Genomic DNA, 24,382 nt, shown 5'->3' on the forward strand with positions numbered 1-24,382 from the left:
CGGGCCGCCTCCGCGGCCGGCAGCCCCTGCGTTTCCATCTTGGGGGTCCCTGTAGCAGCGCCTGAAACCGGAGCCGCGGGGCGGGGCCGGTGCGGGCCGCAGCGGAAACGCGGAGCGCGGATTCGCGGAGCGGGCGCGGCGCGGGCGGCGCCGGGAAAACCCGGAGAGCGGAGTCGCGGACGGGACGGAGCGGGCTGTCCCGGGTGGGAATAGCGCAGCGGGGAGCGGCCCGTGCGACACCCGGCGTGGCACTCCTGGAGTCGGGTCACGCCCTGCGGGTTGTGATGGTGTCCCTGTGAACGGCCCGGAGGAGCCCCAGAAGAATCCCAGAAGAGTCCAACCACCCTGTCAAGGCAGGGTCACCGCGAGCAGGTGACAGGAACACGTCCAGGTGGCGTTTGGGTGGCTGCAGAGACACTCCACGCCATCCCTGGACGGCTGTTCCACTGCTCAGCCATCCTCAGGGTAAAGAAGTTCTTCCTTATGTTGAGGTGAAGCTTTTCATGTCTTAGTTTATGGCCATTGCTCCTCATCTTGTTGCTGGGCACCACAGCACCTAACTTGGAGATATTTATATGGATTCATGAGATCCCTTCTCTCTTCTCTAGAATAAACAAGCCTCACTCCCCCAGTCTCTCCACATTAGAGAGATGTTCCAGACCTCAAATCACCTTTGTGGCCCTTCACTGAACCCTCTCCAGTAGCTCCATGTCTTCCTCATACTGAGGAGCCCACAGCTGGGCACAGCATCCCAGATGTGGTCTCACAAGTAGCAGGGGAGGATTGTGTCCCTGGACGTGTGGGAGCAATGCTAAAGGTGCAGCTCAGAGAGCTGAGAGGGGAAAATGCTTTAGCACACCCTGCATTCCATGAGTGGAAATATGGAAACAGCACTATGGGCCAGCCCTAGGCAGTGCAAAGTCACTGTTCAAGCATCACCATGGCACACCATCACCCAAGATGGACCAGCAACAAAAAAAAAAGAAAAAAAAAAAGAAATTCAATTAATGCTTTATTATTATTATTTATTTATTCTTGAATAAAGCTTTCGTTTGGGAGAATGTTCAGCTGCCTTATGGCTTTCCAGCACTCAAGGAAAAGGTAAAATTATCCCGTGTTTGCTATGGGAAATTTACCAGTTCCGTGCTGCTGTGGGACTGGTGAGCAGTCCCAGCAGATGGTGCTATGATCCTTTTGCTCAGATTATTCCTCCTTTCTGAGCATCAAACCCCCTCCAGCCAGGGTGTGAACCCTGGCCAGGCACACTCATCTGCAGGGAAGCTGGAGCTGTGGTACACCCAGAGCTGTGGTACACTGGGCTGAGTGCCACTGCATGTAGGTCTTCCCTGTCCTTGGTGGCCCCAGTCATCCCAATCTCTCTGTGGAGGTGTTTGCAGTACCTTCCTTCACACTGCTGGGAAAAGATAGGTCTGCACCCGAGTTTATTGCTTAACACAAAGGTGCATCCCTGGTTGAAGGATGTAAAACCTATCACCAAGCTCTTGCCTCCATCTGCAACAATTCACGAGGTTCTCAGGATAAGGGTCTGTATTTTTGGAAAGCATTAAGGTGCTAAGATTCATAGGAAGGATGGTTCAGCCTGGCAAGCTTGAGACTTCACTGCACTGCAGAAATTCACAGATTGTACATCCCCTGCCCAGGTCAGATCCGATGCACTGCCTACAGATGGATGGATTTAAAACTCTTCTCCCTTTGTCCAGCAGCGAGGTCAGCTACCTAGAAATGACATCAGCACCACAATAGCCTATTCACAGTCTCAGCTTCTCTGCAAGCCAGTAGAGGACAGATAAATTGAGACTCAGCAGGGCTCAGAAAAGGAGCTTTCCACTGAGGTTGGTTATGGTTTCTGTGTGCTGGAAACCCCCTGCTATTTCACCCCTGGCAGAAACAGGTTAGTGTTTCCCTGTGCCCTCCCAGAGGTATTGTACACCCCAGCCAGTTCACATTTGTTAGGTGCTTAAGATTTGCACTTAAAAGACCAAAATAGACTTAAACATCTACATATAGCTACATACTACATCACTGAAATAAATTCCAGTGAAGTCATATATAACTGCTTGCCAGTTCACTGCCTTCCTGTACCCCCTTTTACCTTAACTCATGCTGCCTTATTTAATAGACTTCATAATCTGAATTTCAACATGTAGCTGTTCATAACACTCATACATATGGGTTCTGTGTGTCCCTACAGGCAGTCCAGAATTATAAACTCTCAGGGAGACATTAAACATGGCTACACTGGTAAGGTTATGTCTTCTGGGCAATAAGGCTGCTAGGACAAAAATAAGGTTCCTTTTGTGCCTGGGATGTAAAGGTGAACTGGTAGATGATGCTGGCAGGCACCCCAGTACTGAATAATACAAAGGTGAAGAATTTGTGATAAATATTTCTTCAGCATCTTGTCTGTGGTATATTTTCAACTCAGAATTGAGATGAGTCTATGGAACAGCTCTACATTCCTCGGTACAAGAAAAGCTAGTATTTTCTGGTTGTTCCTCTTGACAAAGCAAGAAACACCAGTGGTTTTGGGCTATGAAGATTAGAGTGGTTTCACATAATACCAGTACCCTAACTTTGGACCTAGTCCACTGTGATTATTAATAAGGTAATGCATAACATATGTCAAAGCAAAGGCTGTCAAATGTGCCTGACAACTACTCCCATCTCAATCATATAAATTGGCAATGTGGGTGGGTTTTTTCCATAATGTAAAGCCTTTCCTATCAACTGCAGATTGTACTTCACAGAAGGCTCGGTTTCAAGCAGATGCCAGACTCTCACTGTTCATCTGGAGACAGACACAGTACGTGAACAGAGTAAAGAACTCATTTGTGATTCAAAATAAACACTTCCCTTTCCTTAGCAGCAATGCAGAGCTGCAGAGTGCTCACCTGTGGGTAGCATGGGCTCTAGCAGGGGTAGAGTTTCACAGTCCTGAGGACTGTGTGCTGTCCTGAGACTGCAGCTCATCACATCCCCTCTGCAGCAGCACAGGCAGGTTTATGTGTGAGCACCCCTTTACATCCAAAAGGTAATGCATACAGTGCCAGTGACATTCCAGAGCTAAGGGAAGATCTCTTCAGACAAGGGACTGCTGCCACTGTGTTCATGTCCAAATGAAGCCTGTGTGCTGTGAAAGCGCCATGCTCAGCATGAGACAGGACAGCACACACTCATTTATATATTAACAGGAATAAGTGTTTTATTGCTGGGGGATTTTTTTTTTCCATTTAATTTTCAGGGAAAAAATTCCCATTCCATTCCCATCATGAACAGTTTTTTATTGCAAACATTGTTCCAAATATGTTGGTGAAAAGACTGTTCCTGGTGGACCTGTCACAAACACAAACAGATTTGTCCCATTAATAAGTAAGAGAAAGGAAAAAAAAGAGAACTCACGTGGAACAGACATTTGCAAGGCTTTTATCATTTGGCCAGAGAGCAGAGCAGGATATCAAGGAAGCAACTTCAATTATATCTGCAAGAGCAACATTGCACTGGGAGTACCACTAATGTTTCACGGCTTGCTCCAAGATGTTCTCATCCACCACCTTGTGAGGGAGAGTCACCCTCAGTGTGCCATTTTCCTTCATTGCCTGGCAGATGGTTTCATAAGCAAAGGCATTTCCCGACCAGCAGCGCCTGGCGACCTGTCAGACAGCAGAATGAAGGGGTGTAAAAATCAGACATTTCTCTTGCCACACCCACCTTGCACCATATTTGCGTGAACACTGGCACCCAACTCGTCACAATAAATCTTTCAGCCCTCTGCCAGTTTTTAGATTCCCTTCTGATTTTGCAAGTAATTTTTGTAATATTTCAATTTTATGAGTGGTATTTGGGTAGACATGGTACTTTTCCATGCATAACATTGGACAGATAAACACTGGTAGAGACAGGTACCTTAAAAACTTACAGAATTCCCTCACCAGAAGTAATTGTGCACTCCATCCCAGCTCTGTAAAACTAGCTTTAGATAACAGTGTCATTTAGGCAGTCAGTGCCTTTTTAGTGGGATAAATATTTCCTTTTAAATTCAAAAGGAAAATGTCACTTCAATGCATTTTCAACTATGAAATCAAGGAACCAAACTCTGTGCCAGCATGGAAGGGTGAAATTCTACCAACAGCTAGAGAAATCATAAACCCCTTTTCCATCAGCAAAACTCTGTGTTTTGATCTGTGTACAAGCAAGATTCCCCAGATTAAAAAAAAAATAAAAAATAAAAATTAAAGCGTAAAGTTAATAAAATTAACTCATACATATATGAATTGTGCTTACTCCATTGGAAACATCCCAGCTAAGCATCATCTTAGCTCGTTCTTCTGCTTCCTTGGACCCATCCAAAACCAGGCCAAATCCCCCATTGATCACTTCACCCCTAAAATAAAACGTGAGAGAATGAAACAGAAATAATTCAAACCAATACCACAAATTTACAGGAGTTAATTTGTTCAGTTGTACTGCAAATAGGATGGGAATACAAAAATTATTCTGAATAAGAGACTATCAGCGATGTTTTATACTTATGAAAAAAGAAAAAGAGTGTTTAGCAGGCAAAGTCTGAATTTCCTGATCTGCAGCAAACCTAGCCCACCGTTCTTATAATGCCCAGCTAGTAGGGACACCAAAAATTAAATTTGCTCTGTATCTCCTGAGTCCTGCACTGCGTACTGGCTCTGAAAACAGGTGAAAAAAGGTTAACAGATCTGATGGGCCAGAGATTTACCTGTCTCAGGGTGTTTTTAAAGGTTAAGTTCCTCATGTTTGCTGCACTACAGCTACCACCTAGCCAGGATCCTGAGGGTGACAGTGTACTTTCAGCAGCAGACAGATGGATCTATTTATATTCTCTTGGGACAAATGACAGAGCATAAGCATTTTATTAAAAAAGTGTTAACCACCACTTAATACACATCTGCCTCAATCATTTCCAAAAGAGTCATTCATTTTGTATGAGATACAGAGATGTTTAAATACATCAGTGCCAACTTTTCAGGAAGCAGACTTATTGGCAGAAGAAGAACAGAAATATGTTTAAACTAACAGATTATTCTTGAGGGAAATAACAGTCTGGTTTTAAAGGACAGGGAAAACACGTAGAGCAAAACATCTTGTCTTGACTTCAGAATCTGGCCTGCTTGAGCTCCCATTCCATGGCATATGGTGAATAGTGGTGGATGCAGCTGGGAGATTAATCTTGCTGTAAATCTGTGAGAGTTTTGCCATTAGAGCTCACATCAGCAATACCTGAGGAACAGGGCATGTCACACATCAGTACATGGTATGAGAGACTAATGGAAATCCCTGGAGTCAGGATTTTGTCCTCTGAGTTCTATAGTTAATATAAGTTTACAAAATTTACATGGAACAACATCAGACATGTCCATTAATCAGATAGGAGTTGAGAGTCTTCCAGTCCAGGAAGGAATTGTTTCTTAATGTGTACTTTCCAGCAGTAACTTGAGCTTCTGAGGAAACAGGGAATTGAGGCTAAACTAGAGCCTCACAGACCTGAGATCTACTTCCTGAAACTAGAACTCACATTTTCTCAGTTTCAATGGAATGTTGTTACTCATGTGGTGTTAATTCCCTTCCTACTACTTATATACAGTACCTGTGTGCTAAGTAGGACCCTATCACAGAGCTCAGCAAGGAACACAGGGCTCCACATCTCACCATCATCACACTACCATTTTCTGAATTCCCTTCACTTTTCCATGTCACTAGTACAAATGCATTTTCTGTTGAAAGGCAGAGTTTTCTTGAAAGTGACAGTTCTTACAGCAGAACATCACTGAATGAATTAGGTTTTTAACTGGAAAATTTGTTTCAAAGTCATGAGTTCAATTGAGACGTTTGAATATTGTAAGATCTGACTCTTCAAAATAAAATTATTCTTTTTGATTGATACTGTCAACTCTTTTCAGCCTGGAATTTAATACCCAGGCTGTTTTTACTGTTTGAAGTCTTTCACTAGTTCTGCTCTTAGTCTCATCTGGGGATGAATACAAACAGCCAAACATCTGTATTTCTTGCAAATTCTAGTTTTTGAATAGTTCATGTTCAAGAAGGGACCAGACTGGATGACAACAAATGTAATTGTGCCAGGGCCAGTTACTCCACCATGCTCTGCTGCTCCTGTGTACAGAGACCAAAGAACAGAGCACTACTCTTTACTGTCAGAGTTCAAAGCCACAGAAACCCAGACCTCTGGACCAGTGCTTTATAAAGATATGCCATGTAGGAGGATGATGTTCTTTCAGTGGCAAGATTTCCCTCTGCCCACAGTATCCCAAAGAGCATCCTTTGAAGCTTAGGCATGAACAAGGAGCAGCTGATCTGCTTGCAGCTGGTAAATTTAAAGCTTTTCCATCGATTTCCATGAAGTTACTCCGGTGCAAATCTAAAGCATTCACCAGGATCCATTCTACTGCCTAAAATCACTCCTACACTAAATACCAACATTTGTCATGATGGATTTTCTACCAAAATTTCTCTCTGCCTTCATTAGTATTGGGTCACATTTTCAGGTAATTAAAGAAACATGTGGCATTTTGACCTAAGCTACCTCCTATAATTTCCAGATGTCTCCTTCTCAGATGATCAAAGAAAACAAGGCCTCTCTCACAATCAAGATGTCACATTGTCAACAGTGCAGATCAATTCTGCACTTCTGCCTTTGTTACTGCCTTTTTGTTACTACAGTTATCCAGGCTGTGCTAATATACATTCTCCTGCAAACAAACAGGCAGCAAAAAATGAACAATCATTTGCTGTAATTATAGTCAAGACCATGTTAATCTTAAATCTCTCTCAGAGTACATGTGATGCAGATTCCAGCTAAATAAATATTAATCCTGCTTTTCCTGTTTGTCCCACAAGGCTGTAACAGAAAATAAAGCATGTAAAAGGCACTTGTGCAGTCTCAATGGGAAAGCACAGCTGATCTGCCAGCAGTTCCAGGCAAGCCCAGCCTCTGCAGGGAGGACTGGCAGCTAAACACAGTGAAATTACCCATGTCTGAACTCCCAGGGCAGAACCTTGCCAATAACAACTGGATTTCTCTCTAATCACATGTATTTTTGTTTTATAAAGATATATAAACTTCCACTTTCACAATTCCAACTCAGTTGATGACAAGAAGAGTTTATCAAACGTGGAGATTTCCTTATGGCAAAGTCAGGTGGATTTTTAGTGCTCCAGAAAAAAGGCAAAACAGGGTCAAAAACTAAAGGTATCTGTCTTTTCCAGGCAAAGAAAGCAACTTTTTATGGCTGGGAGCTGTTTTGCTTCTTTTGCCACCTTTAGATTATTCCTCCCTGTCCTCAGAAGGCACAGGGGTGCAGCCCTTTCTCCAGCCAGGGTGGTGCCGCATAAGTTAAGGCGAGCAGAACCACCTGCCTGGCCTGGCTTTGGGGGCTCTCCAGGGCACTTAATGACACAACATGTCACCACAGCAGAGCTCAGCATGCTGGCTTGGTAAGGCTCTGCAGAGACACACCTAATTTTCAGGTGCATTCTTCACTGAGGCAGAGTAATTTGATCACAGAGAGCTATGACTGCTCCAAGAACAAGGTGAGCAGATGCTGTTCTGCAATGACAAGCCCCCAAGCAGCCATAAGAAATGACGAAAAGGAGAACCAAACCCTGTTTTTCCAGAGAAATTTTCATTTCAGTGAATAGCCACACACTAACTTTGTGATGTGTTACATAAATTACAGCATAAATCTGCTCTGCCTTGTGGCAAAATGGATGTAACTCCTCTTACAAAACAACTAAAACAGTATAATTGAAATTGCAGTGTGGTCAGGGCCAGTTTTCCAGAACTAAGGGCAGTCTCACCATTCAGCCAAGCTGCCTTTGAATGGCACAGAGGGGTAAAAGTGTCCTGGAAGGACTGGCCTTAGAGAGATCAGAAAGGAATAGGATCATTTGCATCCACTGAATTAACCATCTTCAATGCACAGAACATTCATGGCATTAGCACTTATTTTAGCAACTCCAATAATTAGAATTGTCATAAAAATATCTCAAATACAACATGTTGTGAAAAGTTATTTTCTTTGCTTGTATTTCACAAGCAGATATTTTAAAAGGTTAAACTCAGCTGAGGAAATTTAGACAGAACTTGTCTGGTGCTACCTCTGGACCCTCAGACTGAGATGACCAGAGTAGGGAGACATTCTGGTATGTGTTTTCCATTCAGAATTATGGAAATTGTGAATGAAATCATGGCTGTGGGTCCTTATCACTGAAATCATCAAAGGCTAATCTTTACTCCATGTACTTAAATCCTCAGAAAGCTTTCTTTTCCCATTGTTCAGATTTGCTCTCTTGCACCCTTCTATGCAGTAGTTACATCACAGAAATCAAAGGAATTATGGGTGCAGTGAGGGAGTTCTGCAGCTGACCTGAAGGGATGTTTTTTATATTCATCTCATCCAGATGAATTACAATTAATTATCCTAAAATGTCTCTGAGGACAACATCTGCTGCGAGTTTTTTGGCTTGCTTTTTCTGGCATATTCCAGCACTGTTTGAAACAGGGAAGCATGAGAGTTCACCACAGTATTTAACAGAGGGTTGTACCTGTCGGTACTACTAAATGAAGACATGAGTGTAAAATGGGAGAGGCTTTGCAGGAATATGCTGGAAAGTACAACCAGAACTAAAGACTGCAGTGTGGCCAGGCTTTCCTGCATCTCTCCAATCCAGGTAGCCTTTCAGTGCCATATGGAGGAGATTAATTTCCATCTCCATTTAGAAAATTTCTTTCATTCTGCTTTTCAGTTCAGGCATGTGTCTGAGTTCTGCATGTCATGTGAAGGAGGTGTTTAATCCAGCCCTTACTTGGCTGTGGTCTTTAATGCTACCAGGCACAAGCAGAGAGAAAAAGACTGGGGTTGGCACCTGAGGTGGTTTGTCTCAATAACCCCCCATTGCATTTCAGCACAGGATCATTTATATTGGGGTCCTAAATACAGCTTAAGAGGAGACCTGAACATAATCCATCCACTGACACTCTGGCTGTGCATGTGTGAAGACAATGATGGAAGCAGGATCTGTTCAAAAAGACCACAGCAGACTGTCCTTGTTCAGCAAATTAAGCTCTTCAAACTGTGCTGTGGCCAGTTCAAAACACTTTTCTGGAGATGGGAGCATTAATTAGAAATAGTCATACAACACCATACTTTGCTTTATAATTTGTCCTTTCAGTCCTTGTTTCCAAACCCGTCCTTCCCACCACCACAACACAGTTCTCCTCTGGTACTACACATCTCCAGCAGTTCCTGTCTCTCCCCACACACACACACAGCAGTAGGAGAAGGATTCAGAGCTTTAGGAACACAAACAAGCTCTTACCAGCCAACTCCACCCCCGTTGTGCAGCGCGACCCAGGTGGCTCCTCTGAACGAGTCCCCCACGAAGTTCTGCACTGCCATGTCTGGGAGGAGAGCAAAGGTGTTACTCATGGGCCACCTTCATTTCTGTGTTCTGCTGCTCCCTCCTTCCACTGCCACCTTCACTGGGGCTGTGGGAAGGCAGGGTTGGAGGCAGGTTTCACTCACAGCTTCTTTCACAGATACACACTGAACATCTCATTCCTGGGAGCAACAGGCAAGAGAGATTTGTCTCCCACTCTCTGTCCTGACTTGGGAGGAAACAAATGCCAATTTTACTCTGTGGTTTATGAGGAGGGTGGTGATTCCTGCATTTGGCTCCAACACAAGCAGCTGAAGGACCTACTGCTCTTCAGCTCTGAGATAGGGTGGAGAGGTGGAGAGAAATACTCAGGGTGGAGAGAAATACTGAGCACCCCTTTGGGATACCTCAGTCACGGAAGAACAGGCTGGGCACATCCATGTGTATGGATTCAAAATGGGCAGGGCACCTGGAACATTACACTCCTTGCAGTTCTCAGAAGTTTGAAACATTTTCAGATCAGAGTGCAGAGTTATTTCAGCCCTGTGCAGAGAGCCAGCCTAAAGCTAAGGAGTTGCATTTTGGAGACAAAAGTTGGGATGAAAATGATATCCACCCCAATTCTCTGAACATGTGGGAATTTTATCCTGAACAGGAACTGCTGAAACCACTAAGAAGTTTTGTCTATGAAAACCCCCAAAGAAACATAATTTAGCAAACAGATATAATTAGTGCATTGTTTCCACTGAAATATTCACTAGAATTTTGTATATACACTGCAATTTGTACTAAAGCATATACCCAGAGAGGTGGAAAGAGGTGCACATAGATGATAAGAGTAAAATTTACTGAAAACATCCAGATTTAATTCAGGAAAGATTCAATACATAGTTCATCATATTTTTAACAGGAAAAATAAGAGTAAAACAACAATATCCCCACCAGCCACATCTGCAGACGTACAGCTATGTGTCTGATGGAAAAATGAGTTTATTTGAGTGCTAATCTATGTTAAACCCTTTCAAAAGCTCCATTATGGCATCTTTTATCTGACATTATGTCACTTTAATAACGCAATTATCATAATTACAGAGCTGTCGAGATTGAATGGGAGAGATCTAAATCACCATATTCTCTAATGCACAGATTTTCTCCTCAGCCACTGGCCTGATAAGAGTGGAGGTTGGACAAGGAGTGAACTAACAATGCAATAACTTGCTGCTCCTTGGCTTTGATAAAGGCCATTGGCTGCAAATGTCAGTGCTGAAAACACTTTGCAGAGCAGCAATAACCCATCAGCCTGAGGTACTTTAAAACAAAATGAGACAAACAAACATTTTGGAAATGTTGTGTGTATTAAAGAGGAGCAAATTTCACCCAAACCAGCTCAAAAGTTGTGCAAAAACAACAGGATAGAAGGGAGAGAGGAAGACCTAAGGTGTTCTTTTATTGTCTCCAGAGGCTCATCTGGTCAAACAAATTTAGGCCTGGTTTTAAAGATCAGTGATATCAGTGGCCAACAGGCTTTAGATAAGCCCTTGAAGAGGACAAATGGATGACATAAATCACAAAATGCAAAGAAAACCACAAAGCATGATGAGCAATGGGGTTTATCAAGCCTTGTTTCTATTGCCCTCTTCTGAGGGCATTGCCTAATGATTACTTACGTTGCTAAGATGGGGACATTACTTTGAATTTCTGTTCTCTGTGCAGCTGCACCATTTTCTCTCAGCTTGTCAGAAGCAAACATTATTGAAGGCATCTATCTATTTGGCCTATTAGAACTAGCCAACATGCTCAAAAAGTGTTGAAGTGGGACTGATGGACACAGTTAAAAGCCTCATTTCACCAGGAAACCCAGTTAACAGGGAACTTTTCCCCTTAAAATTGAGCCATAATTTGGTTCTATTATGAATTCCCATAATGGAAGTAATTCAATATGCTCAGCTTCCTCTATCATAATTTCTCCTTCTACAGCAGCAGATCCTCCAATCTCACACCTCTTTGTGATTGTCAGTTCATGACATACAGAAACACCACTGGGCTAAAGCTATTACCCTAATTTCCACTTTACAGATGGAAAATTGAGGAAGATTTAGGGTTAAAAAGTGCTTAGTGCTTCATTCATTTTTTCAGGTCTCCAACCTGATATTTCTTGGGTCTATTTCTCTCAAAGATGGTTTCACAAACTGAAAAGCAGCGTCTGGTTAGCACAGGTCAGGTGTGCAGAATTAAAGGCTCTTTTTGCAGATAAAATCTACATGATTTGCCCACAGTCACACTTTAAGTGAGCAGCAAGATCTGACATTTATTCTTATGCCTTTACTATCAATATTCCCTTATGACCAAAAAAATCCCTTTCAGAAAGTCCAGACCGTTTTCTTGAGTCCTCGGGCAATCGAATGAAAACAGCTGTGAACCTCTTTGCTTTAAACAAGATATTATTATAAACCTGATTTTGAGCCTGTGGATTCCAAGGAAATATGACTGTAATCAGATCACCTGTTTGAAATAGTGATTCAAAATTAAAATCAAACAGAAGACACAGTCCTCTGAGACTGCTCTCCCTTTGTATGCAGATACATCTGGTGCATTTCCATGGAATTTCTAGCAGTGTTCAGAACCTCTTCTATGTAACCAGCTCCACATTCGTGTCTGTATCACTGTTAAATCCCACAAAGCTTCTCAGGAAATCTGATTAATTGAGATTAAAGGGTGTTTTTTAAACAAAACATTTAAAAAATGTTGCATGAAAGAGCTATTTCTGTTTTAAAGTCATTTCCTTGCTGACCCAGGCAGACAAGTCTCAGCTGTTCCACTGACCTGCGCAGAAGGCTGATCCGTCGTAAATGTTTGACGTTTCTCTGAAAGGGCTGTCAGTCCCACTCACATCGTGGTGATCTCTGCTGAGGACTACTGGAGCCTGGAAAAAGCCAAGGACAAGACAGTGGAATCCTTCACAGATTGACACTGCTACTGAGGACCATTATCTGCGCAATTCACTTCTGTCTTAAGTCTTAATATTTGGGGCCCTGCTAAGGAGTTAGAGTCCCTGTTTGTGCTCTCAACAAATCACAGAATGATAAGTTGTGCTTGTAGGTGTCCAAGCAGAAAATTAGGCAGTCTCATCATGAAACAAAATTTCAGAGAGTTTCTAAACCCACCTCGTGTCGTGTTGTGTGACAGAGCACAATACTGGTGGGAGGCAGAGAGGACTGAGCTCTAACACAAACTGGTCTCATGTAAATGACAGGCACTTCTGCTCTCACTGCTTGAAGCTCTCTCCTTTCCCACCTGCCAGCCCAGTCTCAGATATTAAACACAATAACCAGAGCATATCAAAACATGGGAGACAAACCTTAATCTTTCCTTCAGAAATGGCTCGATTAATAGCCACAGCTATAGACACACGACCCTTCTGATCAGAATATAAGATTCTGGCTTGAGAGCCAACGACCTGGAAAAGAAAAATGACAAAGGGATAAGGTTCTCTGCAACTGGCTTATCTTCAGACCCCAGATGAATGGAGTCACAGGAATGACCCCTTTCCTTCTATAGAAGAAAGTGCAGATTATTTCTTCACCAACATCCAGCTTCCAGAAAAAAAAAATTAAATCCCTCTTTGAACTTAGTTTTATCTCCACTCACACAATCTATGAGATGTATTTCTGTATCCAGCTGCTAGTGTCCAGTAAATTCCAATTTTAACTCAACCTGATTGCTAGACTATAATCCCCCTATCAACAAATCCCTTACCAACAGCTGAGAAGCAGAGGTTTGGAACTGGTGATGGTGGGCTGGAAGAGAAGAGAAATGTAGCAAAGAACATCTGCCCTGCACAGCTCTGCTGTGCTTCCAGATTAGGAGTGCACATATGTGCTCTACAGCATCCCTTGTTGGCTTCACAGGGACAGCCTGCCCGAAAAGGAAAACAAAGGAAGAGCCACTGGTGTCCTGTCCTGCTTCCCATAATGCAGGAGGATGGCAGCTCTCAAGCCCCATCATCTATTTTGGAAAGGGCTATGGGAACTGCACATGTGAGGAGCTTGGTCCACAGCAATGCCAAGGGGATATTCTGAATAGCACTGTGAAAGAAAGGTGGTTACAGCTGAGGTGGAGGGTGAACCACAGATATGTTTCACTCCAGATCCAAGAGAAGATATTGCTGGATTATTTTAACATTTCCAGATGAGGAAGTGAAGGGAAAGAGCTGCTTCAGCTCAACCTAAAATCCTGCTGTGAAAAGAAGGGTTTCAATTGTCAGCCCCAAGAGTTACAGACTATGTTTTCATTCCTGTCCATTCCTGCTTTTGACCCCAGCATGCAAGAACTGCATTCAGGACCAGGAGCAGCCACATCTGCTGCAGGAGGTTGTGCACTTACCAAGCTGTGCCTGCCGGCTTCCCGAATCCAGCGGATGTTGTCATGGTACTGCTGCTTCACAGATGTGCTCACTTGCAAGAGAAAACAAGAAAAAGTACAGTTTGAAAATTAATGCAATATGTTCTAAATTTACTTAATTCATCTGGCAGCATTAGGGAGTCACATTCTACTCTCAGATACAAGCACGCATATAGGAAATGCTGTATAAAGCAGCTGATGCAGCAACTGCATCATGTATTTAGAGAAAGGTACAAGATGCCACTCAGAGGACAGCTGGAATGGTAACTCCCACTTGGATCTTCAGCAAACTAAATTAAACCTTGAAATATGGTTTACATGTACTGTCCATTTTTGGTGTCCTGTTTTATTGCCTTCTAATGCAAATCTATTACTCATCTTTGCTAGATTAGTAGTTTCATCAAACTCCGTGATATTGGGTACTAGAATCCAACCTTGTACCACATAGTGAATAACTCCTTTGAGGCAGCCAGCAGAAATTCTCAAAAGCAGCTTGCAACACACACTTGAGGATAAGTTACACCAATGGACACCATATCTGGGATACAGATTTACACAGCAGTTATTCTGTACAACACAGTCCTTGGAGATTTCCAAGGTAAAACTGAGGTCTTTTATCCAATGAAGAGATTAGTATGTATTTGTATTTGTCTCACATTTCTGTGGAACAAAAACCACACAGGAAAACTTATTATGCAGCAGTTACTTTATGTATAAATCCTCCCTACACCTTGTTTAGGTGTATATGTTACCTAAGAAGACATTTCTATGTAATAGATTAGCATTCTCCAGCTTCTCTTTTCATTTTTATCTGTCTCATTCCATCTCAATCAGCCAAACTAAAAAGGAATAGGAATAAAGAACAGAAAGACAGTGAAATATGGCACATATCAGTCAGATACATGGTGACCTCAGCACAATCAGCTGCCTCCAAGGGCACCGCAGCATCTGTAGTGAGTGAGTCACAAAAGGGTTAGGGGAAAGGAATGAGAGAAATGTTGTTTGACTGTCCTCATTTAGGGGGTTTTACAGCTCAGATGGGGTCACTGTGGCTGCAGAAGCTACTGTCTGTAAGCTCTTTCTCTGTGGTCTAAACTATGCCACATTACCTTGCCCTGAGGGTCACACTCAGCTACCAGGGCTCATCTGGCCTGTGACAACAGCTGAGCCACAGTGACCTGTTCCTGCATTGGAGCTTCAAGTCAATCATGTCTGCAGATGCCAAGACAGAATGTTCTCTGTTACTTCCCAGCTTTCCCCGCTCTTCATGGCAAATTATAACGTACAGATAACGCATATCTCAAAGTCAAGCTGGAGAAACTGCACACTGCTGACTTGAATTGGTCCCTGAGAAGAGTGTGTGGACTACTGCTTCTGCACTAGGCAGTATGACAGCAGTAATGCAGGGTAAAACTAGAAAAAAGAAAAAGGACAATGTAAGAAGCTCACACTGAACCTGTGTCAAAACACATTGTTTAAGGGAAATGAAAAATATGTTCGTTCCTGCAGAGGCAGGCCTTCCATACCAAGAGCTTTAATGATGCTAAAAAGACCTGTCAGTGCTTGAGAGGTTGGCTTCAAGTGATAGCTTCTAAACTCTGCAATGAGGATTAACATGTCAGCACTTCACTTTGCAGGGAGTGAAAGATGAAACAGCTGCTAGTGCTGTCCTAATAGGATTGTGCTGCCACTCAGAAGCTTTAAGGAAGCAGCCTTTATAAGATAATGGGTACTGTTCACTTAGCTTACTATAGATATATAATGACAGTTTATTGGAATATCTCAAAAAAAAACCCAACAAAACAAAACAAAAAACCCCCAGAGAATGTGTTCCTTTCTATCACTTTCATAAGCTGTATCAGAGAACACTTACCATATTTTATACTTCACAGTGCACATGCTTACAGAAAAGATCTTAGAGAATCCAGGTAAGATCCAGAAGAGAAGCCAGGTAAGAATACTGGCTGCAAGGACCTATCTCAACACAGCACATCTGTCCCTTCCAGCCAGCTCAAATAAACAGTTGGATTTCATCAGCTATCCCTGGGGAAGTGAGGAATACTCCCTTTTATTTAGTCTTATTTCCTGCAATTGAAAAAAAAAATCTCACCATTTTTTTCTAGAAAGACTTTCACTGTAGAGTAACTCCATGTACCTCATCTGCTAGACTGCTGCCTCCACCTTCCCATACCAACAGGAATGTGTTTAGAAGTCAGGCAAGCAACTGTACAGCTTCTGGTATTTCATAGACCCTTGTACACACTGAGGGTTTAAAATACACTGGAAAGCATTGTGTACCCAGAGAAATTGTCCCAAGGAACACAGAGACTGGCTCCCTTAGAGAGATTTGCATTGTTATGCATCAGCTCAGCCTTCAAACTACCACAAAGGTCCTAAATCCATGTTATACCCCAACCATCAGTGCTGCATCTCTCATGCAAAGGCCCTCTTAAAAGCTCAGGTAGCTTAGAAGAAGATAATAAAACTACATAAATCTCACAAACTCTGAAAGAAATTCATCTCCACAAAAGAAGAAGAATGGTTAACAGTGGACTCAAGGCCAAGTCAAAGGTTTAGACCTGGAATGCAACAGAGTTCAGCTCTGTGGAGTTTTCACTCAGTTTTTATAACAGATTCTTTCATAAATTTCAAAGGTAGGCTCAGATTTCAGATATGTATATGTGTGAGGCTATCCAGATCCAAAAATTTGCTCCAAACCCAGGCCTCATGGAAAGTGGACTGCAAGGGGATTATTCAAGAATATGTGTGCATGAATGGCTGTTTACTTTCTGATCAAATTCTGTTTTTCTTTCTCTTTGAATCAAATTCCCATTGCCAAATTTAACAACAAATTGAATAATACCCTTGCCCTTAAGCCTGTTTTCACCTGTTGGGTGTATATATGTAATTTTTTTTTCATTTAAATCAAGGCTATACAAGCAATAGTTCAGTGTTTTTTGTTGGTGCAAGAGGCTTCTCTCCCTAGCTTTACACTACATCTGCATAAACACCCACACACTCTTGCACACACAGGAACTGCTTCATTTCCCAGTCTTTCAATGCAAACCACCCAAAGGTCATACATTGGTTCAGTCCTGAGAGATCATCTCTGGAAGGGCAGTACATGGCAGAAAAATCACTGCAGATTTCTGAAGACAGATCCAGCACTGTAGTAATGGACTTCACCCTCCCTTCAATAAATCCAAGGAACCAGGCTTAAAAACATGGAAGTTTCAATACCCACAGAACAGAGTAGGCACTTCTGGGTATTGCATTAAACACAACTCATGCTTCAGTGCTACTTCTTGAAAATAACTCCTCAGGAAAAATGAGGGGAACAGACAGAACCAAGGACCTTGCAGGGTCAGACCCACTGCACCAATAATTCACCTCTAGGGAGGAAAAGGAGGCTGGACACCAGCCTTACATTATAGGAAGACAAAAGTAGTTTTATTAGAAATGAGAGGCATCTGAACATGGTATATCCTTTTCAGAAATACCACCCAGGATCCTCCCAGTACTTATTGTCCCAGAACAAACAGGAGAGCATTCAAAACGTTCACACTTCTATTTGTATTTCAATGTCTTTCATGAAAATAAAAGCAACAAATATTTCAATATTACCAGGAAAAAAAAAAAGCTATTATGCTCTCATTCTCAAAAAATGGTTTGGATTTCTGATCCATTTCCTTTTGATCTGGCAGGATTCCCCAGAATTCAAAGAGTCTTTTGTTGATTCTGGAAAGCACAAACTTTGTTGCTCAAAACAGAAGAGCAGAGGACTTCAGTGCTCGGGGACAGTGGCAAGCCTTTGAGCCTGCTGTCTGGTAACTGCAAAGGTAGACAAAGAAAGGGAAAAAAGGTAGGGCCTTCCTCTCCATCCTGGGAGATCAGGATCAATGTCTGCTGACACAAACTTAGCTTTGTCTCAGTTCCCATTCATAAGCAGGGGATATCAGTAATAGCCCAGTTTCAGGGATGTGAAGAGTGGAAGAGTGCAGTTCCTAGATCCTAGAGCAGCATACAGAGCCATGCAGCTATTCCAAACTGGTTCCACCAGTGAGCAGAAATAGCTGTCCATCAACTAACAAGTGATCTCAAAATTGTAATCACAAAAAAATGACACTGGATGGAGCACCACACCCAGGAAACCTGGGTTTCCTGCCGCTGAGCTCCTTGCTAACTCTTGAAACCTCCCTAGATTTTCATGCCTCATTTACCTGTGAGACAGGGACAAAGCAATTTGACTCCTTAAATTACTCTTGGAGACCTGATGGTGAAAGTTTCACCTTAAAAGTTTCAAGGTGACAAAGTTTAAAAACACCTGTAACAAATAAAAAGAAAGGCTCTTAGCCAAAATTGCTTTGGGATCAACATCCATGATGCTTTTGTTTTACCTACAGGCTACACTCCCACCAAGAGTTTAGACAACAAGACTTCCTGCCTACATGGAAACTGGAGGAGCCTGTTTTCCATGTTTTCAGACAAAATCTGACACACATTTCAACTCTTGGGTTTCCTTTTCTCTCCAAAAGCCCCCCAGGGAGGGGAGCATGGGATGATGCCTTACCTCCCTGCCGTATGGCATCTTCCAGCACTGACATGGCAATGGAATCTGTTGTAGCAAGGTCCTGTGGGTCACCTGAGGTACAAACCCAGCGGAATGGCCCAAATCCCAGGGAAAAAATGTCCCTGGGAAGAGAACATGTTTCATTAAGAGATAGTTGAAATTCTTTCCTTATTTATCCTGGCTGCTAGCAGTGCTTTTCTTTCATTAGCTGGAGACGGAAGAATTTGAAACATTTTCAGTGCACTAATCTAAACAGAAGCATCAAGGACCATTAATTGAGAAATTAAACAGTGCTGTTTCATGCAGCCATCCATTGGTATATAAAAGTATAGTCAGGCCAGAATTTCCACAGTCATGTTAGACAGTTCAATCAAGTGCATCATCAGATGAATTGCAGCTTTTCTTCAGTTTCATCAAATATACACTCCCTGCTGCCTAGTCTTTGTGTCCTTAACCCAGGCTAACCCTGAGTGCATCTACACTGTCAGACAAGTGCAGGTTCTGACCGAGTGCCTGAGTCCAGACTCATTTGCTGTCCACATTGTTTGCATACAATAATGAGACACGCTTCACTTGAGGGCCGGAAGAAAAGATCTAATCTGGTTGGGGCCTTACTCCACGTTCAGGCTCTTATTCACATGGCATAGGCAAGCTAAGCATGAGTCAGAGGAAAAATGAGTTATAAATCCAGTCCCTCAACAGATCTCCTGAGCTCAGCTGTTTCTACAAGCAGCATGTACAGTGTGGGTGAGAGGCACAGCTGGTGACACGGGCAGAAGAGTGTCCTGTTCCCATCGTACTTTTAACTTCAGGGCAGAGACAAGGCTTGGATGACTTGGAATTGATCTCTACTTCTCTGAAGAGACAAGCTCTCAGCTTTTAGCACCTAGAAGTGAAATTTTCTTTAGTCACACTGTGAGGCTGTGACTTGGCTCTTCTTGAGCAGAACCGTTTAAGGAAAATTTGTGCAAAGACAAAATGCAGCTATTCATGTAAAGGAGTGAAGAGCGTTGATTTGACAATGGCTGGCCTACATTAACTCTGGCATAACACTTGTGAGAGCAATTTTCCTACTGCTCTTGCCTCCTTTTGATCACTTACAGTGCACTGTCAATCTGCATTAATTTCTGTAGTACTCTCCCTCTGAACAGAGGGAATCACAAGGTACTTGACAGCATATTCCCAACTCTGCCCAACATACCCCATGATGTGCTGAACATAGGAAGGATATCGAAATTCTGTTTTATTTGCTCCTTTTTTTGCAACATCAGCACCTATAAAAGAATTTTAATAGTCAGTCACTTGATGGAGGGAAACTATAAAATGCAAAACCAGGCTGCACAGAAGATCCTATGAAGGTTGTACCTCAGCCAGGGAGGGTTGGGGTTTCAAAGAACAAGAGAGAAAGAAGGACTAAAGATTAGAATTACAGTGGATAACCCTATCCTACTTGAGATACACAGCTATGAAGATGCATGCAGGATTGTCCTTGTTTCTACCTATAACTCCAGGATCTACTCACCAGCTCTCTGGGCTTCCAAGAGAAAAGCATTGCCATAATCCCAGAAAAACATGCCCTTATCAGCTAGTTTGTTAATAGCAGCCACATGCCTCTTCAGACTGAAATAAAGAAGGAAACAGTAATTCTTGAGGTCAATGAAATATAAAAAAGAGTAATATAATTAACTAACCAAAGGCATGGAAGCAGGAGAAGACAGAGGGAATGAAAAGACCCCAGATAAATTCAGACATAAGTCATCAACTGAGATGATGATCATCAACTGAGATGAGCTTTCAGTCTCTACAACACCTGTTATCCCCAAATCTTGAAGTGATTTACAGTCATTGAGGAAGCTTCACTAAATAGAGAAGAGGTGTCACATCTTTCAGACAAGCTATGCAGCCAGCTCTGGAGATGGAAGCTGATAACGAAAAGCAGCTTGCACAAAACTGCAGAACAGTTTAAGCAGTTCACAAAGCAAGCAGAGAAAACACTGAAAAACAGAACATCACTGTTCTGGCCTCTACCTTGGCCCAGACTGCCCAATTTACCCATTCCAGTAGGGGATCATATCCCAGAACTGCACGGCTTGAAGAGCAAACTAAGCTCAAAGGTGGAGGAGATGAATTGTCAAAACCTTTACCTCTCTTGCACCAGCGTCCGGAACTTCCCTGGGTTGGAGGAGAGGAGCTGTTTCCCCTCCTCAAAGCTGAGCTGTACTGGGTAGTACCCCCCGTTGAATGGGTTGTGACAGGAGGTTTGGTCAGAGCCCAGGTCAACCAGCAGCTCTCCTGTGGTGTCCAGCTCGTGCACCAGCCTCTCCCTAGGGAGGACAGCAGATGGAACACAAGGGTGAAGATCCCCCTTCTGACAGCACTTTTTCATGAGCACCTAGAGTAATGTACTCAGCACTAAATTTAATGCCTCTACCAAGTTTGGGAACTAATTCCACATTGGCCAAAAAGACAGAGCATTAATGTTCTCATTATCCATATTATTCATACTACTCACCACAGATCTACCACATTCCCATGGTAACCCAAACTGAGGGCAATTTTATTCTTTCTTGCTTCTCTAGAAAATAATAAAAAAGTTTGGTTGAAGAAAATTCACCTCATTCCATCTTGAAATATACAAATCACACACAGAATCAAACCCGGAAAAAAAAAAAAAAGAAAAGCTTGTATGTTGTTTTCAACACTTATCTCAGAAACAGATCTCTCAACATTCACATAATTGTTAATCACAGATTCCATGAAGCTTGAATGATGCTGCAAGTGTAACATTAGTTGTAATGTGCATATTCATGAAACTAAATGAAGACATGTTTAACATATACAAATAATGTGAAGCATTAGTGGTCACTAACAAAGACTGCTGCAGCTTGGGAAGTCAGACTCACATTCTAAAGCAGACCTGGAATAAGAAGAGGTGTCCCTCAACCCCTTCTGTAAGCAGACTACAATGGCACAGTGCAGAAAGATGTGAAGGGAGGGTTAGGAAGCAGAGATAAACTCACTGGGTTATGTTACAAGTCGTACCTGAGGCGAGCAATGCAATGGTCCAGGTTGTTGGAGATTTCCATCAGCCATCCCTGCTTGTGACGTTTCACAAGTGCTGCTTCATCAACCTAAGAGAAATAGCAGAGATCTTAAAACTCCTGTTTCCCTCATGCAGTCATTTTTACCTAGAGTTTTTCAATTACCCTGCAGGAAAAAGCAACAAAAAGTAAAGGTAATAGCCCTACTATTACTTGAGTTATCCATATACATGGCAAAGATATAGATAATACATATATACAACTATTGTTCAAATGCTTATTTTTTACCTCATATTTTTTTAAAATTTTCTGTTCTTTTTTACTCCAGGTCCAAAGCAAGAAATACTTTTTTTGATACATCACTTCCCAAAATACTTAATGAATCAAAATTTATCATTGAAATTGGATAACAGGTAGTACATTTCTGAAAATTTCAAATTTTCCTATTGTTTATTTTCATTATTATGTTTAAAGGCAAAAATGTTTCCAATTTATTTTCCAAATCTGGGTATTTTTTGTGAAAATAATACTTTTTAATAGTTAAGAAAATGTTTTTGTTGTTATTGATCAGCCCAGAGATAAATTTCTGCCATGCTGCCCAAGATGAAGGTAGGGTTTGCTGAATAAAATTAACCCTCACTTTTGTTCTTGGGCTGCTGGTTGAAAAGTTCAACCAAATATGGAAAGAAAAGAGAAAAGCATTTTCCTTTCCCAGCTGCCTAATGCCACTGAAAAATAGCACAGAGGAAAACAAAACTATGTCTTTAATTCCCCTTTGCCTGAAATTTGAAGCTCCAAAGAAACTCAGTCCCAAATCTGTACTCTCTTCTGGGCTCAGCTTCTGTGTGTGCCAGTGTGTACGTGCCTAAGAGACAGCTGCATAAAAATATAAATGGATGGACCAGCAATGGAGGCTTTGGCACAGATTCCATATTAATGGTCCAATGTACAAGCTTGCACATCATTAATATGCTTATAATGAGCTATCAGTGGCATAAGGCAAGTGGCAAAATTAATTTAAACCAATATTCTGTGGTAGCAACAGATTTAAATCCCCCACAGTGATGTGTCTTCATGAGAAGACATAATCTGAGTATCTTCTGGTATTTCATTAAAGCATTTTTTACTTCCCTATAATCTTTCCCCATCATTTTAATTCTTCCTCATTAAGAAATTATTTATATGTAAATTAAATAAGTTCTGTATTCAGGGGTTTCTTGAACACCAGGAAGCCTTTTCTTTCCTAATTATTCTTAGCATGGAACACCATCCATCATTTCCCCATCAGTAATGAAGACTATCTTTCCCAAACCCCAAATTATGATAATAAGTGTCACTGCCAATGGAATTATTCAATAAAGTCAGGTGCCATGGGGGACAGCTTCTTCTGAGATGTTTAAATCAGCACAGGAGGAAAAATACTAAGTGGTCTGTATGAATTACAGGAATTGGGTTCATTTAAATCCCCACATAACACAGATCAGATCTTTTTAAATGTTACCATATCCTACATATTTTACTTTAGTTCCCTCTGACATTCCCAGTCTTTCACAGACTTGCTGGCTCAAGAAAACTAGCTTCCTTTGAACCACACTTTCAAAAAATATGTTCATTTTTGGATCACCATCTCAGTAGTTTAAAAACTGCATAAAGATGATGAGCTAATGTTGCCTCCAGTGTAACCCCAGAGAGCCTAGGGCAGCTCAGAGGAGATATCTGGCCCTCCACACAATTATTTCATAAAATCACAATCAGCTTCCTGTCAAACTGGAGAGGTAAAATACTTGCACCACTAATCCCTTCTGTTGGAGCTTCAGAAGCCCTGGCTGACAAAATGATCTCTTGCACAATTCAGTGTCATTTGCATAAATAGTTCCTTAAATAAATGATTTCTACATATATATAGCTATCCACATGTGCTCCTGAGACTCATTTCCGACAAGGATCATCTCACAGGAGATAAAAACCAGGCGATGTTCAGTCTCCTGAACAAAATCATCTGCAGCCATGGAGATGAAAAGGACAAAGGACAGCTGTCAGTGGCATTCACTGAAATCTTTCTTTTGTATTCCAGCGTTTGAAAGACCAGGATGACAGAAGTCTGGATAAAGATAATTCATTCATTAATTATTTATTCAATAGTAAATTGAATAAATTTATTTCATCTGCAGGGAGTACCTGCTGAGATCTCAAATACATGCAAAACCCACGTGCTAACAAAAGCACCTTTGCACCATTGCTGTAAAGCTGACAAAGCTCAAGCCTTCCATGAGAGACCTGAGACAGAACAGCCAGGTTTACTGGCCCTGTCATGGGCAGTCTGACTCATTATGTTTTGCAGTTTAATTGTAACTAAAACAAGTCAGATTGTGATATTCTTACTCTTTCCGCTGCAGTGAGACATGCCCACAGTGTAGGATTTCCAGCTGTCTATAAATGACCTCAGCTGAGAAGGCCAAGCTCCCACTGCAGTCAGCTCTGACTGGAGCTTAGTTCTCAAAAATCCCTTTTTCTGTGGAGAAACAAGAGCCCATCACATGCAGATACTCAGAAGAGCTCAATGGATTTGGGTCAGTCCTGGATCTGCTCATCCAAGAACGTTTCTCCAGTGTATTGAAATCAAAGCCCGCCACGAGGAAAGACATGCATGGAAAAGTTTAATGTTCCTAAGCAGTCAATATCACTAAATGTGAGGTGAGGGCCCTAAGTGTGGCAGGGTCCCCAGGCAGGTGCAAAAGAGAGCCACTCTATTCCAAAAACCCGGCCTTTTCAAGCCATTAGCTGATTATCAGTTACTTTTAAACCATAACAAACCATAATTCAATCACCAATTCACCACAATGTGAACATGCAGTGGTAATATAACTTGTTTTTCTAGCCCTAATTCAGCTGAATCTCTTTCCCATAGCCCTTTTCTTACTTA

General features: G+C 42.0%; 1 protein-coding gene across 1 annotated transcript in view; it reads right to left on the reverse strand.

Annotated features, from left to right (window-relative positions):
- Nucleotides 1–3,197: 3,197 nt before the first annotated feature.
- The window catches only part of UROC1 (urocanate hydratase 1), a 36,521-nt gene continuing 15,336 nt past the window's right edge, over nucleotides 3,198–24,382 (reverse strand). Inside the window, exons 9-20 of the mRNA XM_015641355.2 lie at nucleotides 21,461–21,549; nucleotides 20,931–20,993; nucleotides 20,563–20,742; nucleotides 19,941–20,038; nucleotides 19,620–19,692; nucleotides 18,419–18,540; nucleotides 13,831–13,901; nucleotides 12,806–12,904; nucleotides 12,271–12,370; nucleotides 9,388–9,469; nucleotides 4,303–4,402; nucleotides 3,198–3,671 (exon numbers count right to left, since the gene is read on the reverse strand). Of these exons, the coding sequence (XP_015496841.1) occupies nucleotides 3,531–3,671; nucleotides 4,303–4,402; nucleotides 9,388–9,469; nucleotides 12,271–12,370; nucleotides 12,806–12,904; nucleotides 13,831–13,901; nucleotides 18,419–18,540; nucleotides 19,620–19,692; nucleotides 19,941–20,038; nucleotides 20,563–20,742; nucleotides 20,931–20,993; nucleotides 21,461–21,549 (1,218 nt within the window). The 3' untranslated portion in view covers nucleotides 3,198–3,530. The remainder of the gene's footprint in view (nucleotides 3,672–4,302; nucleotides 4,403–9,387; nucleotides 9,470–12,270; nucleotides 12,371–12,805; nucleotides 12,905–13,830; nucleotides 13,902–18,418; nucleotides 18,541–19,619; nucleotides 19,693–19,940; nucleotides 20,039–20,562; nucleotides 20,743–20,930; nucleotides 20,994–21,460; nucleotides 21,550–24,382) is intronic.

This window comes from Parus major, chromosome 12 (assembly GCF_001522545.3).
Source record: "Parus major isolate Abel chromosome 12, Parus_major1.1, whole genome shotgun sequence".
Lineage (NCBI taxonomy): Eukaryota > Metazoa > Chordata > Aves > Passeriformes > Paridae > Parus > Parus major.